General features: G+C 34.3%; 1 protein-coding gene across 8 annotated transcripts in view; it reads left to right on the top strand.

Annotated features, from left to right (window-relative positions):
* Nucleotides 1-18,686, top strand: part of ATG10 (autophagy related 10) — a 199,866-nt gene that overhangs the window by 15,319 nt on the left and 165,861 nt on the right. The window contains exon 1 of one of the 8 annotated variants that reach the window (XM_039874982.1): nt 7,920-7,943. The exons of the other annotated variants lie outside the window; for them this stretch is intronic. Within the exon in view, the coding sequence (XP_039730916.1) occupies nt 7,941-7,943 (3 nt within the window). The 5' untranslated portion in view covers nt 7,920-7,940. Of the gene's footprint in view, nt 1-7,919; nt 7,944-18,686 lie in introns of those variants that run through there. 8 annotated transcript variants of the gene reach the window in all.

An 18,686-nucleotide genomic window follows, 5' to 3' on the forward strand; every position in this document is an offset into this window, starting at 1 on the left:
TAAAATTTTAAATGTTAGCAATGAATTCCAAAAGGTATTTTTCAAACATAGTGAGCACCAGGCCCAGAATATCAGTGATGTATAATAATGGGGGCCATGTGTGGCCATTTGATGACTTCTGGGATTGGCTGTCTGCATGTGTGGCCCTTCCTCAGTGCATACTGTTGATCTGAGTTAGTAAAAGGGGCTCCAGGTAAACAGATCCCTCTTTTCTGAATTGTAGGCTGTTAGTATTTTTGCTACTTGATTTCAGCAGTGCCATGCCATTTTTATGAAGGAAATTGTGAATCAGTCACTTGGTTATTTACCTCAAACCTTCCATCTGTATTAATATCTCAGTCTTTTTGGGAGACTGTTTGGAGATAATACATACACTATTGTTTTTACTTTTTAGGCTCCAGAAATTTATTTTTATTTTAAAAGAGATGTATCGAAGTACAGTTGGCAGATAGTAAGCTGGACATATTTCAAGTGTACAATTTGGTAAGTTTTGATCTATGTATAGACCTGTGAACCTTCACCACAGTCAAGAAAGTGAACATATCACCCCCGAAAGGTTCCTTGTACACCTTTGTAATACTTCCTTCTGCCTCTTCTTGCCCCTGAGAGTTATTTTTAAAAGGAATCTTGTTTATCCCTATATATAGAGACTCCTTTAAAGAGTACACATATCACTCATACCTTCAGGTTTTTTCATAAATCACTTTGGCACCATCCATTTTATTTTTTAATTTCAAAAGAATCTTGACAATATTTAGAGAGTTAGTGTCATTCAACTTTATAGATGAGGAAAAACATTTTTCTGCAAAGATGCGAATAGCAGTGTGAATTAATGAAACATAATAATTTAAAAAATTTTTAAAGGAAGCAGTTTCTAAAAGTAATCAAGGCAAAGTAATTTTTATATTTAGAGGTATGCAGAATTGGGAGTATACCTCTAAATCATTATTTTTCAGTGGGGCTGGATGCTGTTGGCATTTGGGCAGGATAATTCTTCTTGTTCCTCTACCTCCAAAATTTCCAAACCCCTCAGGAAGGTGGTACACCCTTTTTGAGAGTCATTGTTTAAATGATGGTCTGTCAGAAATTAAAGATCGTGGTTAAGAGCATGGGCTCCAGAGTTAGATAGACCTGGGTACAAATCCCTGTTCTACCACTTACTAGCTGGATATTGGACAAATTACTTAATGTCTCCATACTGCATCATCTTTATCTATAAAGTAGTGATAACAATAATACCCACTTAACATGGTTATTGTGTAGATTAAGTGAGATTTGCACTCAAAAAGTTTAGCACAATTTATGGCACATGGAAAACCATATTATGGTTATAATATTTAGTTGGTTGTTTGAAATACTTAATGTTTTAATAGAATAATGCTATAAATAAACATGTAGTTAGGTTTTCAGAAAACTAGAGAAGTCTGTTTAACACCAAATGTACTGTATGGTCTGTAGTATATTCTCTAGGATAAGAAGGGGAAGCAGAAGCTGGTGAATGACAATGAATGTAATTGTTTGAAAGACATTAAGTATCTTAAAAACCCATGAGTTTATAATGTTGATAGAGAAGGAGAGAACACAAGAGAGAATGGAGTAGAACAGTTTCCAAACCTAACTCATTGAGCATCACTGGAAGTATCTAGGACATCAACTCCTTGGTCTGAAATTGTTAGTTAGAAGGAAAGAAATAAGCATTTGTCCTGTCTTTCCTATATGAATTATATTTTATAGTAACCAAATAGCCTTATTTGATAAGGAATTTTTTTTTTCCAGAATTTCATCTGATAAAGATGGTAGGATTGAAAAAATCACCACTTTTCGATCCATGATGAAATGAATTAGGCAACAGTAATCAGTGGATGGAACCATTAGATGAAGAGTTGATGGGGAATTTACAGAGGTGGGATTGAGCTATCATCACCTGAACTAATACTGGCATTACTAAAAATAGGGCATTCAGACATAACATATTTTCTTAACGTTTATAACATGAATCACAGAACACGATCTTTGAAATATTCTTGCCTTGAATAAAATCAAGTATGGAAGTCAGGTGATGGAGGACCAAGTTAATTGGCAACCCAAGAAGCAAATAGAAAAATCTAGAAATCTCAAGGATAACTGACCCAATTTCCTTAAAAAGTTAATGGTAAGATAAAGAAATGAGGAGGAGGACTGCATCTCTATCTACCTAGGATCAAAAACCAGGGTTTTGTTTTGTTTTATTTTTAAAATATCCGTTGTAGGCAGCAACCAGAAAGTTGTCCCAATGCACAAGAATAGTGTGCAGCCCATGTCATGTGCTACTCACCGTGGGAAAGTGGTGACTTTGGAGATGGTCCACTGACCATGCTCTTAGACGTTTTGACAGTTTCAACTTACTATGAAAATTTCTAACTCCTCACTTTCTTTTTTTCTGAATTTATTTTATTGGCCTATAACAAAGAGTTTGAGGATCAATAACAGTTTTTGGACTGCTAGCAATTAGTTTTCAAACTGACACCAGTTCAAATCACACTTTGAGTAGCATTACTCTAGATTAAAAGAAATTCGAAAGACATAATGTAACGTGATGTGTGAAACTTATTTGGATCTTGACTCAAATCAACAGCAAAAAGGCCTTTTTGAAACAATTAGGGATATTTGATTATGGACTAAAGTATAAAATGATACCAAGGAGCTTAGCAAACAAACAAATAAACCAGGCATAGATGAAGCAGATATGGTAAAATCTTGCTATGTATTGAATATTGGTAAAGTACATATAGGTTTGATTTTGGTACTGTTTTCTCTGCTTTTACCTGTGTTACATATATGCTTCCTTTTCTTCTATCTCGTCACAGTTTACTCCTTATCCTAAACTTTATTCATAATTATAAATGTTCTTAACCTTATCTGAGATTCAGCCCTTTTGGGAATTTATGTAGAATTTAAAACTTCAAAGCAACTTGCCTTCTAAATTTTTTTCTTTTGTTTTTGTGTTTTTACTTATTAGATATGAGTACATTAGTTTAGGACCTCATTTCTGTGATTTGATCCATGGGTTTTCAAATTTCTTCTCTCACTTTATATAGCAGAAATGGAAAGAGAGCACATTCAGATACAGAAAACAAAACAAAATATTCTACTAATTTTGAGATTAGACTTTATACAATTGATACTAGATCATTTTATATGTTATTCTTAAAGAAGAAATATACATTAATCTGTGTCTCTTTAGTAACCTACTAGACTGTATTTTGAAATTTACATAGCAACACACTAGAAATATTTTGATTACTTTTTTTGCAGCTTAGGAACTTCTATTGAAAGGGCTTATTTCTTAATATAAATAGAGTAGAATTTTAAAATTTAATTTTATTCTTGGAAATTTAAACTGATTTTTTAATCACTTCTTTCCAGTAGTCTTTCTCATTGGTTAATTCACATTTCTTTTCATAAAACCCTTCAGCATTTTTAATTACATAAAATTCATATTTTTAAAATAGATCTTAAAATATTTTCATATTTTATTTTATTTTATCTTTCAACACTATCTTGGTAGAAAACCCACCTTACCGTTGCCATCCAGCCTGCTGCCTTACTAAATTTCATAACTTTATTTACACAATTATCTTTATTTTTAATTTATTATGAAAAATTTCAAGCATATAAAGGTAAAGAGAATCGTATAATAAATTCCCGTGTACCTATCACCTAGCACCCGCAATTATCAATTCACAGTCAGGAGCTTACTGTTTTAAAGCATCTGTGGCAAATATGAAGTGTTGTAATATATCTTAATTTAATTAACTTGGCTTTTTTTTTCTCCCCTTATGTCTTAAAATTATGGCTTCTTCAAGTCCACTCTAAATGTATTTATCATTATATATTAAAAGAATAAATGAACTCAGGAGAAGACTCTAGAGATAAAATATTCTACAAATTTTTATTTTTGAAATTATGGTAAAATACATATAATATAACATTTATCATCTTAACCACTTTTAAGTGTACAGTTCTGTAAAGTACATGCATTCACACTATTGTACAACCAAGTTCCAGAACTTTTTTTGTCTTGCAGAATTGAAACTTTGTACGCATTGAACACTAACTCCTCATTTCCTCCTCCCCTCAGCTCCTGGCAACCACCATCCTACTTTCTGTCTCTATGAATTTGACTACTCTAGTTATCTCAAATAAGTGGAATCATACAAGATTCATTTTTTTTTTTTTTTTTTTGTGACTGGCTTATTTCACTTAACATAATGCCTTCTAAGTTTATCCATTATTTCTAAAAATTTCAATTTAGGACTTTATGGAGTAGAGAGCCAAACAGAATTGGGAGTGGATTTCTGTTAGATGACAACATCTTAAATTATATAGCCCATTCTGTTAAGAGATTACATTTATTTCTGAAGCACATTATTAAAGATTAAAAATGCTTTCTAAATATATATGTATATTAGATAGGAATAGTTCTTCATCATGTCTTAAATTTGCTGATAATTTATAACCTAATTGGATATTTCTATTAGAAACATAACTTGGAGAGCAAATAGTAGAATTAATATGCTAAATATAGTTATTTTACTTTGCCTACCCATTCACTTTGGTGATATTTATATACCGAGTTGTTGGAAGTAACGATTTTTATTTTGATTGAAATATTAAATATCTACTTAAAAATTTTAATCTCTACATATATAATATAATTTGATCCTTTCTAAAATTGAATGACAATTTTAAGTTTACTAAAAAATAGATACTTCCCATAGGTTTCTTAGGTATAATGTTGCTTTATGGGAGTACTTTTTATTCTTTTTCCTCTAGCTTATTTAAAATTTTTTTTATATATTCCTGTATTAATAATCTTTTTTAGGGGGTTGTGAGCATGTTACTTCTATTAGTTTTAGTGTAATGCTGTATTTGTAAGCCATCTACTGTGAGTTAATGAAATATCATTTATGGCCCCAAATGCCACTAGATAAAGATTAAATATATTGCATTTATATAGTCTCTTGATTAGACTAAAGTAAATTTTTTTAGTTTATCTTTGGAGATTAGGAGAAAAATGCACTTAGAGAAGCATGCTGTGTTTTTATAATAAACATAGAATCATAATCAGTTACACTAGATTTTTCATTCATAATTTATTGTGTGTTATGATATGATTTGTCACTTAAGCACATGCAAATCTCAAGCAATCATTTCAAGAACAGGTTGTATCACTTGTGAATTAAATATTTTTAATGCCATTTTAAAAGATTATCAAGAGTGTCAGAGAAACGAAAGCTATAATACTTTATAAATTTTATAAACTAGAATTTAAATAATGATAGTAACTGGGTACTTTTAACAATTAAAAGCACATTCCTGCCTAACAGTGATGTTTGGGTTCACTTGGCAGGCTGGCAGGCTGTATTTCAAAAAACCTGGCAGGAAGTTAGCTTTACACTGGGGAGTTTATCAAGCCTAGGATCTGACCTTCGGTTCAGATGATAGATAGGAATGGAGCTGTCGCTCAAAGAGGGATCCACATCAAGCAATGTTAAGAGATGTATATATATCGGAATCTAATTACTAATTTATAGTAACTGTAAATAGAATTGTCAGATGAACTGGAATTTTGTCATCATGATGATTCATTTTTGTTTTGTAGGTGAGCAAATTGGAATCATGTAAGTGCAGAATGAGTACAAATTTTTGTGTAGTTGTGTGAATGAAATATTTAATGCCATAATCTAAGAGTGGGATCATACATCCTGTTCTGTGGTAGGGGTAGTCTTACCATTGATGGCAAGTTGTTTAGTTTGACCAGTGCAATAGATTCTGCCAGTGTTCTCTTTACTTTTTTTTTTTTTTAAGTTTTAATGACTGATCAACCTTTCTTTTGGTTGCCATCAGATTACAGTCAAATCTTGCATACTGGGAAGCTGTTCTCTCTCTTTAGTGCAACTTGCCTATCTGTTCTGATCTATTATGAGTTAATTTAATGCTTGAACTTGGAAAATGCTATTTCCAAAGCCTTAGAAAAGGCCTCTAATTATAGACAACATTATTATGATCATGAATACTTGTAAAAATAGAAAAAAATCATCAAAAATCACACTACCCAAATACAATTATGGTTGTTTGGCCGAATTTCCCTCATTACATAGGCTTTCATTTTTGGATACTCTTAATTGGATAAACAAGTGTTGCTTTTTTCCCAACTGGGATTTTAATGGTTGTTCTTTTAAATTTATAAATTTAGAGTGAAATTACATACCTACAACATTGTCTTCCCCTTTAGAAATACAATAAGTGTTCACTTTAAAGAATGATTTTACTGGGTTTATTTTGTAACTGATTATCTAAATTAATTGTCTTACTACTTCTAGTACTTTTTAAAATAATTCTTTGGTGCTTTCTATGTTGTCTGACATAGTGAAAACATGGTTTCTTTTCCAATATTTATGGCTTCATTTTGGTCATATGGTATTAGTTACGATCTTTAGATAGCAGCAGTCATGCGTATTCTTGTCTTACAGCATTCTTTTATTATGCTCATGACAGTCATATAATTATATAGGGTTCTCTTATTTTCTTTGTTCTATATCAAGATAACTTGAAAAAATGAATAAGCTTAGGCACCAAGATAACAATTGATTTGGCCAAGTTAGATCTAGAACTGGAGCAAGAACCCAGGTTATTGGACCACTACAGTCTAAATATTTCCATATATTACTTATCTTTTTCTAAACAATAATTTTATACAAAGTTTAATTACATAAGCAGTCTCATAGATTAGAGTTCTGTAGACCTCGAGCTCAACATGATCAAACTGAGCTTATCATCTTTCAAATTCCTATTCATTGAATTCTTTGGTTTAGTAGATGGCTCCACTATCCTTCTGGCTCATGAACCTGAAGGCTTTCACATTTCTCTGTCTCCTCAATACCTAGATCTAATGGATCGTTAGATCATTTCATTCCACCTTTAAAAACCTCTCAACTTGGCTCACCTCTGCATCTTCTGCCCTCTTTTCCCATTGCCACTGTCTTGGATCATGCCATTATTTCTGCTTTCTGTCTCTATCTTGCTCTCTGCCAACCTGCCTTCCACCCTGCCAAAGTGATCTTATAAAATTCAATTCTAATCCATTATTCTTTAGTTAAAATCCTTTAGTGATTCTCCATTATTTCAGGATATAATTCAGATTCCTTAGCTAAGCATACACAGCTCATGCCTAAAAAAGATGTACTCTTTTGAGTCTGGCTTTTTTACCTCAACATTACGTTTGTGCTTTGTGGTCAGTGATTGGTCAGAGGCTATGCTCAAACATCCTGAGTGGGTAAGACTTCCACTCTTCCTGAAGGATCTGTGGGTGAGTTGGGGAGCGTGTTCAAAGTTCAAGCAGGTTTTTAGTCTGCCCTGCCTTCTCGTCTGCTGTGTCCTCTGTGAATGTGCAGCCCTGCTGTCAGTCCAGGATACGAGGACAGTATGGTCTCCCCTAGGCATGTAGGAGGAAGGATCCAGGATTGTTTGCAGAGTTCAAGCTTCTCTGTGGGTCTCTTACTTCCGAATCTCCTGTGGTCTCTGGTTTTGTTGCTGGTTTGTTGCCTGGCCCATCAGACCAGCTTTGCTACTGGTGATGCTGCTGAACAGCTTATTTTCACCTTGGGCTTAAGATCAGTTGAACTTCTCTGGTCATGAAGCTGTCCCAGCCTGCGGTCCAGAGAGAGCCCCCGCCCTGACCACCAGGGAGGGTTGGCAGCGGTCCCAGACTGGAGAGCCACAGACTCCCAGTGTTCTTACCCGAATTTCAAGAGTGTTTCATGAATAAGTGCTTATTAATATGTTATTTGACTTAGGTAGATGGCCAGATCCCTGAAATAGTTGTTTTTAAATTTTTTGAACAGTTTCAAAATTGTTTTTTGGAGAAGAAGATTTGAAGTCCTGCCTACTGAGGCCACATGGTAATTTTAATTTGCATTTTTCTGAAAGCTAGTTCATTTGTATGTTTTCATATGTTTATTAGTTATTTGGAACCTTCTTTTGTGATTTGCATGGTTAAGTCTTTTTTCCCATAATCAGTACATATTTTTTCAAGATAAATTTAAGCATCATGTTTCTTAGATAGGCACCCCCGATTTCCAAGTTTGGCTTAGATGCTCCTCCTCCATATACTTGACTGTATAATTGTATATGGTGATTATCTATGTCCTTGCCTGATTCCCCATAGTAGTCTGAAAGCTCCTTGACCACAGGAATTCTGCTTCTATATCCTTAGTGTTTAGCATAGTAAGCTCTCTACATTCATTTGCTTAATTGAGTTAAAATCATGTAAACTGCGAAGAATTCTGCTGGGTTTTTTTTATTTGTGTAAGTGCATTTGATCGTATTTCATTTCACTGTATAATATGTTTTTTGAAATAAGCAGGTCATTGACAAGTGTTCAGAAACCTATTTTTTTAGACTTTTCATTAGATAGTAAAATTCCTTTTTAGTGGATTGAGCCATTGGGCCCAATATTACATAATGCGATCAGTGACCTCTGAGTTCATTGCTGCTAAGTTCATTGGTAAATTCTTTGCTCTTTTAGTAGCATTTGACAGGATTAACCATTCTTTTTTCCTTGATATACCTTCTTCATTTGGCATCCTCACTGTCTTGGTTTACCTTCTGTTTTGCTTTTGACTCCCTTTCAGTCTCCTTTACTGTTTTTTTTCTTTTTTCCACAACCTCATTATATCAGTGCCCAGGCTGTCCCATGTCTTATTATCTTTTCTAGCTTTTCTCATGACTGTGGAGGTTGTAATTTAAATTCCATGAAATGATAATTACTTCCAGTTGTATATCCCCTGCCCAGACTTCTCTCTTGAATTCCATATTCATAAGGTCAACTTCTTACTTGACATTTCTACTTTAGTGTCCCCATTTAGATCCTAAAGTCAGCATGCCCCAAATTAAATGTCTAATCTCCCTTCTCTTAAACTTGCTTACCCAGCTCCATCCAAATTAACTTTTTTCTGTCAATTGATGGCAACTCCATTTTTCCATTTGTTCAAGCTACTGGAGTTATTCTTTTTTATTCCCCTCACACCCCACAGCCAGTCCATTCAGACACCCTGTTGCCTCCACCTTCATAATATCTAGAATCAGACCATTTCTCATCTTCCTTGCTAGCACCTTGGTGCAAAACACCATCACCTCTTATTTCACCTTCAATTTCTCTTCTGTTTATTCACAACTGACCAGGTACACTGACTTCCTTGTTCCTCAAACATACCAGACAAACACTCTTGCCTGGGGCCTCTGAATTGGCTGGCCTTTCTGCTGTCCACAACACTCTTCTTCCAGATATGGCTAACTCTGTTCTACCTTCACGCCCTTCATATGTTTGCTCATATGTCACCTTATTACTGAGACCTTCCTAACCATCCTATTAAATATTTCAAACAACCTGGTTCTGATAACCCGCTGGCTTTACTCCTGGCACTCCTGATTACCCTTATCCAACTCTACTTTTTATTTTTCCCATACTACTATTTATCTCTAAGATACTCTGTAATTTACTTATTTATTATGTTTATGTCTTAATGTCTTTCTTTCTGCTTAATCAATGAGGACAGGTATCTTGATTTTATTCATTCACCTTGCCCAAAGCAACTAGAATATCATTGGATATAAAGTAAGTACACAAATATTTGTTATATGAATGATTGAATATCTGATTTTCCAAAAATTCATAATTTGTTTGGAGAATTTTATTAAACAAAAAATTTTATTTAAGAAAAGTATGAGAAACTTTTTAAAAAGCTAGTGTTCTTCTATCCCTTAATTGATGAGATAAGATTTGTGAAAACACCATAAAATTTACATAAAAAGTTAATAAGTATCATTCAAATAACCTCTTCAGGACAGTCTTTTTTAATAAAACTGACATTTCTGTAAAAGTGGAATTTTTCTGTAATGATTAGCAGTATAGTAGAATTTAACGCACGCTTTCGATTTTGAAATAACCATGTAACAGCGTGTTGAGTGGGACCTTTTTATCTTGTTCCAGAATTGCATCTAAGGCCCCAAGCTAGAGATGAAAGACTCTAAGTAACTAATTTTCTATAATTTGGATTGCTATGAATAATCTACTAAACACTGGGGCCAGAAAACTGCCTGCAGAAACTGCTCTGAGGAGCTTTTCCTGAAGGACTGTGATTCTCCACCCCAGCCCAATATGAGAATAGGACTCAACAGAGGAGAAGTGCAGAGCTAGTAATGGGAATTGATTCCCTCTCTCCCAAAGCCTCCCTTCCTTCTTTAAAGAACCCTTTGTAAAGAGTATGAGGTGCCTTCAAATAGTCAGGGAGATAATTCCATTGCCTCGTTTACGTCATTGAGCATTTGCTTAGCCATGGAGTTGCTGATCTGCCCTTTTCTGCGGGAGCAGGGCTAAACAGAGGTGGGAGTGATAGTGGTGCATGGGGGGAGGGGGTGGAGAACACTGTTTATTTAAAGTTGAAAGTAGCTAGGCTTCACCTCTTTTTCCATTATCCTACTCAAGAAGGCTAGCTATGAGCAGACGGTAGAGGGACCTCAGCAATGGTAGAGGGTGGATGGTGACTGCTTAGATCAGGTAAATATTCCAGGGGGTGGTCTAACTTCAGGGTCCTCTCAAGAGCCCATACAATACCCCATCAGAGAGCTAGCAGCTGCATGCCTGCCGCATGCAGAGACATTGACACGCAGTCAGTATCAGCCAGAGAAGCAACAGCAAACAAGGAGAGGACCGTGCATCCTTAGCAAGGGGATTACCTTCCTTCTTACTTCTAGTTCTCAAGCCATAGGCTCCTGGAAGAAGTAGTGAAGGGCAGGAAGTTTCTCTGAGTAAGACCATGTTTCATTTCTCCATTCCAAGCTGCAGAGTGTATGAATTGAATTACAGGGAGGAAAGAGCTTCAAATTTATTTGAGTCTGAAGTCTTCAAAAGAACACAAATAATAATAAAATTGAGTCTCGCTTATCTGAAAGATAGAGTTCTAATATCTGAAAGCATCTAAAAAGATACTGGCCGGGGCCAAGTTGTTTAAGGATCCGTAATATATCAGTTAGGTATTGTTGCATAATAAACCATTACAAAGCTTCAGGGTTTAAAACAACCACCATTTTTTATTTTTCAGAAGCCTACACATTGGCTGGACCCATTTTACTGACCAGGCTTAGTTGATGTCCGCAGGGCTTGCTTATACATCTACAATCAGCTGAGGGGCGGCTGGGAGCTGGCTGGTCTAAGATGGCCTCACCTGGGATGATTTGGCTTGGTTCCATGTTCCGGCAGGCTAGCCTGACCTTATTCTCATGGTGGTGGTAAGGGTCCAAAGGAAGAAAGTAGAAACTCTCGAGCAATCTTTTGGTCCTCTACGTGAGCTTCCATTAGGGATCAAGTTAGAGTCAGTAAGGGGCAGGAGGATTCCCAAGGGCAAGGATATAGGGAGGTATGAACAACTGGGGTCATTAATGCGGTTAGTCTGCTACACTTATCAGGTGGGGAAGGAGAGTCCACTCGGGAGACTTAGGTGAAGTTATTGGAAAAAATAAAACCATTTCATATTTATACCCTGAGGTGGAGAGACCCTGATTCAGCAGGTATCTGATTTGGACTACGTAGGCTCTTAAGACAGCTTCTTCTGTATATTCTGTCCTGAATGAGTTTAACAGAAGTCGTTTTTTAATGATCCTGGTGTTTTAATTTGGGAGTCACACTGAACTTCAATATATATAATCTACATAATAAGTAAATAGGTAATATTGAAATTCGATGTATCAGGAGTAAATTGTCTATATAAATGTAGGGAATTTGGAGATGAATGCCTGAAACTATAGCAAGGAAAGTTGCAAGTGGTTGTCTCTGGGTAGGCTGACCAGAGTATGAGGAGGGGTAAGAAAAGGGCTGCTGATTTTTGGTGTGTGTATGTATATATGTATATGGATATGTATATGTATATATGTATGTATGTAAGTATGTATATATATATTTTAGTGCCATTTGACTTTTTATACTATGTGCTATATTACTGTCATTAAAATGAGTAGTATTTTTTAAGTTCAAATCAAAGCTCCATCACTGTGCTGTTATTTACATATAATGTCTCATTTAATTTAATCCATACAATATTCCTATGAGTTAGCTATTATTATTTCTGCTTCAGATGAGGCATGTAGGCTTAGAGAGGTTACGTGACTTGTCCGAGATTACACAGTCTTTATGTAAAATGCGGGATTGAGAATGAAACCAAGGTGTGTCTGCTTCCAGAAACTGTGGCCTTAATCCCCAGCCCGCAGTTTAACATTGAATTCATCCACTTAGAAGCTGAAATTTCGTCTGCTCCATTCCAGAGGCCCACGCTATTACGTTGCCAGCACAATGGAATTGGAACATATGTCTTTTTTTCTCCACTAACAAACTTAAGTTGTGTTTTACCTACATCTAGTCTTGAAATGGAAAAATAGCAATTGAGTAAATTCTTCCAGTGGAAATATAGTGAATATCCAGCATGTCTAAATTTGCTCTAAGGAAAAAAAAAATTTGCTTTTATTTAATATTTTGTATATTATATTAGATGCTTAGATTTCAGATATTGGATTATCATAGCATATATACTTATTTTTCTTTTAGTGTAAGGAAAGCATTTACAGTTAGGAGTTCGATTAAGAAGAATTGACCTGTTTTTATGTATTTTCCAAATTATCAATATCCAGCTGTATTTTATGTTAGGTGTTAAATTTGATACAAACTTCATATACTAATTGCCTTTAACAGCTGCTGTAGATATTTATTGCAAAATGTCATTGAAAAGACAGATTTAATAAATTAGTTTAGTACACATGGTGATTTAAAGATTAGAATATGTTAAATAAACTGTGTCAGAAATTATAAATAAACTAAAATGAGTAAAATTATCCTTAAATTGCTAGACAAGTCTTCACATTTAATGTTACATTAATGAGTTTCGTACAGAGACTGTTTAGAAAATCCTTTTTCATCAGATGTTGCACATATGCTTTCACTGTTTGTTTTTCTTCAAAGTAAAACTTAATGAAACAGCTAATAAAACTCAATTTTACTCCTGTTCTTGAAAGAAACAAGCCCTTGAAGTGCACCCACTGTTTATTCTTTTGCACTGGTTTTTGCTACTTTTCAGCATGTAAATTTTCTAGTAATGGAAAACAGTCAAAGCCATAAACCTTTCCTTCCAAGTCTTATAAACCCAGCGTTTATTTCTTATTTGTAAAGTGATCGCACAATGGAGACATGCTCTGCACACATACAGTTTGTTCTCAGATCTTAGTGTTCACCTCCTGCTGGCTTCAGGAGGGTGTAGTGCATGTGCATTTAAATGGATCTTTATTATGTAAATAATCAAGAACCAGAATAAGGGTTTTAACTACCCTAAAAAAAAATGAGAGGTTTCAAAGCGAATGGCTTATATGAGACTCCTAGACTCTTTTACTATCATAAACCTGAAAGTGTATTAGATTGGTGAATAACTTAGCTTCTATGAATTAGAAATCTATAGATGGCAGATGGGTATATACCCCAAGTGACTTTTTCACTAACCATAGCATATGCCATTTTATATATTTCTGTTTCTTTATGGAGAGGATTGCCTCTGATGACAGGGTGGAGGTAGATATTTGGGTTGGGATGAGAGAGGCAGTACTACTCAAACTGTGGTCCTAGATTGGTACCAGGGCAAGGAGGTAAGTACAGAAACTGAAAATAATGCTTAGAAACTTGTAAACAATTTGACAGAGTAATTTCGTATCTGTCAGATATAATTTAAACATTAATACTTATAATGGGGGAGGCTATGTAAGTTGGGGGCAGGTGGTGTATAGGAAATCTCTGAACCTTTCTCTTAACTTTGCTGTGAACCTAAAACTGCTCTAAGAAAATAGATTTATTTTTTTTTAAAGTTGAGGCATGTATTTGGTATGTTTTGGATTTTTTAATTTTATTTTTCCTAGTAATTCATTTTAATGTTCTTCACAAAAGTGTGCCTATGACAGATTGGAAATAAAAATCCTGATCTTTCACCACAGATGGTTTGAAAAGCATTTGGTCTAGGATGAGATTTTCAAATGTTGATTTATGTCCCTTTGCTCCGTTGTATAACATTAGATATTAAAATTTGAATAAAGAGTAAAGATCATCATTTATAATTCCAGTATCCTAACAAAATACCTTGATGACTCTGAATGGTTAATGAACTAAGGGTTTGGATAGTAAAACCCGAAGTAGAGATATAATGTGTTTCTCATTAAGGACGGGTCTGTATGCTCTAGTGACCACGGAGTGGGAGTTGGTGTTGACCTTCCCATAAGAAAATCAGAAAACCTGACCAGGATTTGTGTCCAAATGGCAGTGTGCTATTATTATTGCCAAACTGAGATTTTTAAAAACGAGAGCAGGTTTTAGGTGGAGGAAAGGGAGAAGAAGAAGCTGAGCTATGTACTTTGTGGGACTTTGGAGGGGTTAGGAACTCTTGACCACTGTGGTACATTATGTGGTCCTTGACAGCAAAGTCAAAGTAGAAATGGGAGCACATCAGTGACAAGTTTCATTTACTTTTCAGTTTTACCTAGCGTATCTTAGTGCTACTAAAAATCATATAAGAGTCATGCCTTTTTGGTATGCATTTTATTCATTGCAGATATCTGGACCAGCAATCAGAATATAAAATTAAGATTTATGTGTTATATAACCTTAAGTCATAAAAATGTTCATGAGTCATAGAAATAGAGGTTTGAGTTAGAAGGTCATATAATTCACCTTGTTCCAGATATGGCTTCTATTAAGGCTGCTTATGATGCATTAGTTTTTTTGTTCTGAAAAGGAGGTATACTGTGCATAGCATTCAAGAAACAGAGGTCCCAAGCCCAGGTTGAGCTAAGATGACACTTACCCAGACGATTGTCCAAGGACATCCTAAGTTTAGGGGAGAGACAAGAAGCTGATCAGGGAGAAAGCTAGACATTGAGTACAAGATCAGAGCTTCTTAATTGCTATGCTATGTCACACTTCTGTGCCATGAATAGGCTATAAGTGGTTTCAAGATACTATTGGTTAGAGTTCATTAATAGTGTTTTGAATAGCCATTCAGAAACTTATAGTAGTTGACATATTTGACATATTTGAATGGCTCCCTATGTAAACTCTTTAAATTTACTAATTATTTGGTCCAAAAAGTTTTAGGTGTGACATCTGTGGCCAGGAAGTTCTCTGTAGTAGCCATATCACATGGCACCTTCTTGACACTGGACCTTGAATCATTCTAGTATGTCTGATTACACACTTGTGATATCCTTGTCATCAATAAGTTTTTTTTCTTAATCTTTAAAATTGTATAAAATATATATAACATAAATGTACCATTTTAACCATTTAAATTTAAAATAATTTTAAATTATGGTAAGAAAATACGTGACATAAAATTTACCATATTAAACTGTTTTTAAACAGTTCAGTACAGTAGTATAGTTTAGTAGGATTAAGTACCTTCATATCATTATGCAACCATCACCACCATCTTTCTCCAGGACTCTTTCATCTTAGTAAACTGAAATGTTATTACTATGAAACAACTCCCCTTCCCCCTGAGCCTCAGGCAACCACCTTTCTACTTTCTGTTTCTATGAACTACTCTAGGTTCATCACGGAAGTCCTCATGTAAGTGGAATCATATAATATTTGTCCTTTTATAACTGATACATTTCACTTAGCATAATGTCTTCAAAGTTTATCTATATTGCAGCACGTGTCAGAATTTCCTTTTTAAGGCTGAATAATGTTCTAGTGTGTGTGTGCGTATGAGACATATTTTACTTGTCTATTCATCTGTTGATAGATACTTGTGTTACTTCCAAGCTTTTAAATTTCTATCTTTTAATGCATGTAAAATATTTGTATTAGAATTTCATTTCACTTGCTATTCTCATCATCATCATTTTCCCATTTCCCTGACATAGAACTTATATTTGATTATTTTTATTATTTTTACCATTTTCTGATATTAAGTGTTGCTAAATAAAACATTGATTTTGTTACTTCTTGATTTATATACTTACTTTTATATACTTACTTCTTGATTTATATACTTCTTGATTTATATACTTACAAAAAACTTAGATTTTGCTTTTGTGTTAACAATTAGCCAAAGTCACATTCTCGATAGTATTTTGTAATAAATTATTATTTGTTTATGGAAATTAAAAAAATATTTATTTTTAAAAAATCAAGCAATAATTGCATAAAACTTAATGAAATTGATTTATTAAAAGGCTTTCTAGCTTCAGAATGAATTTGCCAAAATATTTTTAATCACACACCAATGTATGCATTATATGTATTTTTTGGACATTTTAAAGTTTTAATTTTTGGAGTAAGCAAACATCATGATTAATTGTTTGAATTTTCCTGAAATTTGTTTTTAAAACATTTTAATGAACACAGAAGAGTCCTCACTCCTGTAAATAGATTTTAAATAGTTTTAAAAGTCTACAGGCCCCATTAATTATTTTTAAAAAGATTTAACTTTTACAGGTATTGTACTTACTTTATGATCTTATTGGATAACTTTTTATTAAAGCTGGAAAGCCATCAGTGTCAGACAAACAGTATCAAAAAAAAAAGTTGAAGTCACTAGGTAGGTAATGAAATGAGAATCATCTCAAACTTAGATGTGTGTGCTCAGTGACTTTTTTCCTCTCAGCCTGAGTTAGCCTTACCTGCAGGAAAAGTTATCTGATGAGGACAAGGTACCAAGCAAATTGCACTGGTACCTCACCACAAAAACTCATCCTGTTCAAGAAAAGACTGGAATGTTTTTAAGTTTTGCAAAAGCAGCAGAAAAAAAACCAAAGCTCTTTTTGAGACTGATTCCAACAATAAGCTTTTTCAGTTTCTTTAGATTAAGCTAAAGAGACCAGTTACAAGGTCATAATATTAAAAGCTGAAGCCAAACTGCTGCACACAAAGTCGGAAGCTCTCATTTTACCAGCTAGTCTAGGAATTGAGTCCAGTAAAGCAAATGATAGGGAAAAGGTGGCATTCTCAAATACTACTTGTAGCTAGCTGTATTGATGATATGTCAGATTGTCAGATGAATAAAGACAACATTAATCCAGATAATTATTAAATCAAACAGTATTTATTTCAGATTGATGAATCTACCCACATTGGAAACTGCCGAATTCCAGCACAGTTAGAATTCCTAAAGAGAAATCCTGGGAAGAATATCAGTTCTCTGTAAAGAAGTCCCAAAATAAATTACTGGGGATGAAGTACTGAAGATGGTAAATTCATACTTTGAAACAAATAAGTTACTATGGAAACATGCTTGAATTTGTATGCTGATGGAGTGACTGCATTGATGAGAAGGTGTAATGGCTGCACATCAAGAGTTGTGAAAACAATGAGATTCAAATAATACGATGTTTTATTCACAGAGAAACTCCGTTATGTAAAAGTTTGCCTGTATATGAGTTTCACATAGTCTGATGTATCTAAATGGAGAATCTAATATAACTGAAGCTGCTGCATTCACTGTATAGGAATGGGATTGGAATACAACTTTCCACTGTTTTATACTGAAGGGCCATAGATGTCTAAAGAGAGTTTAGTCAAAAGTTTTTGATCTACAAGGAAAATTAGAACCAATTAAACAATTATTTCTTCGAACATTTGTTAAAAGGTAATTAATTATTGGCTTGAAAATATAGCATAATTAGCTGAGTGAATGAACCTAATAGAAGATTGCCAAGATCTCATGATAATTTACATGTACTAATAAAATTTATTGATTCGAGGCAAAAATTGGGCCTCAGAAATGTGGGATTAAAAAAGATACACTTGTGTTTAGTCTGTGTCACAGTTTGAATAGTAAAGAATGATAATTAAGACAAGTAGAGCAACGTCTTGTATACTTAAGGAAAAGCTGCATCTTTGGTTTAAAGTGTATGATTTCAGTTGTATTCACAATTTATTCATACTCATAAAAAATTTTCACATTACATTTGTCAATGAAAGTAAAAGAATATTTGATTTATTGAATGATGGCACTTTTGAAGTATAATTTAGATTTGAATTATCCATATTCTTATTTGTGATGAGAAGAGTTTCCATCATTTGGAGAAAAGTAAATACTCTTCTCTACAGAGACAGAAAGATTAGCCTGGGGTTGAGGGGAGGAATGGGAATTGACTAAAATGATTATATAATATTAAGAAATGTATTTGAGATTCTTTTCCACAAAGTTTCATGCAAACACCACCAAATCCCCTCACTTTATTCCTTATACTGTTCAAATATGAATTTTTATGTGTGCCATGTTATGAAAGGGTTAAGAAGCAGTGGACTAAATCATATAATAATGTAGAAGGCTGAGGCAAGAATGTTAACTGTAATAGGTTCCAAATTCAGTAACTAAGCAATTTCAGAGAATGGAGAAAGCAAGGACTAGTGGGGGTAGGTGGGTAGGTGGTCAAGTTTCAGGAAATATATTTACCACTGGCCATGCCGTGATTGGGCAGAATCTGCTCTGTCTATGCCTTACCTATATGGGGCATAAGGGCCAGCCATAGGGGGATGGGTAGGTGGCAGGAAGATGAGATGAACCAGACTGAGCTGGATTAAGCCAAATATCTGTTCAGGTGGCCTCTGA

Source organism: Pteropus medius, unplaced genomic scaffold (assembly GCF_902729225.1).
Source record: "Pteropus medius unplaced genomic scaffold, Ma_sr-lr_union100, whole genome shotgun sequence".
NCBI classification, from domain to species: Eukaryota; Metazoa; Chordata; class Mammalia; order Chiroptera; family Pteropodidae; genus Pteropus; species Pteropus medius.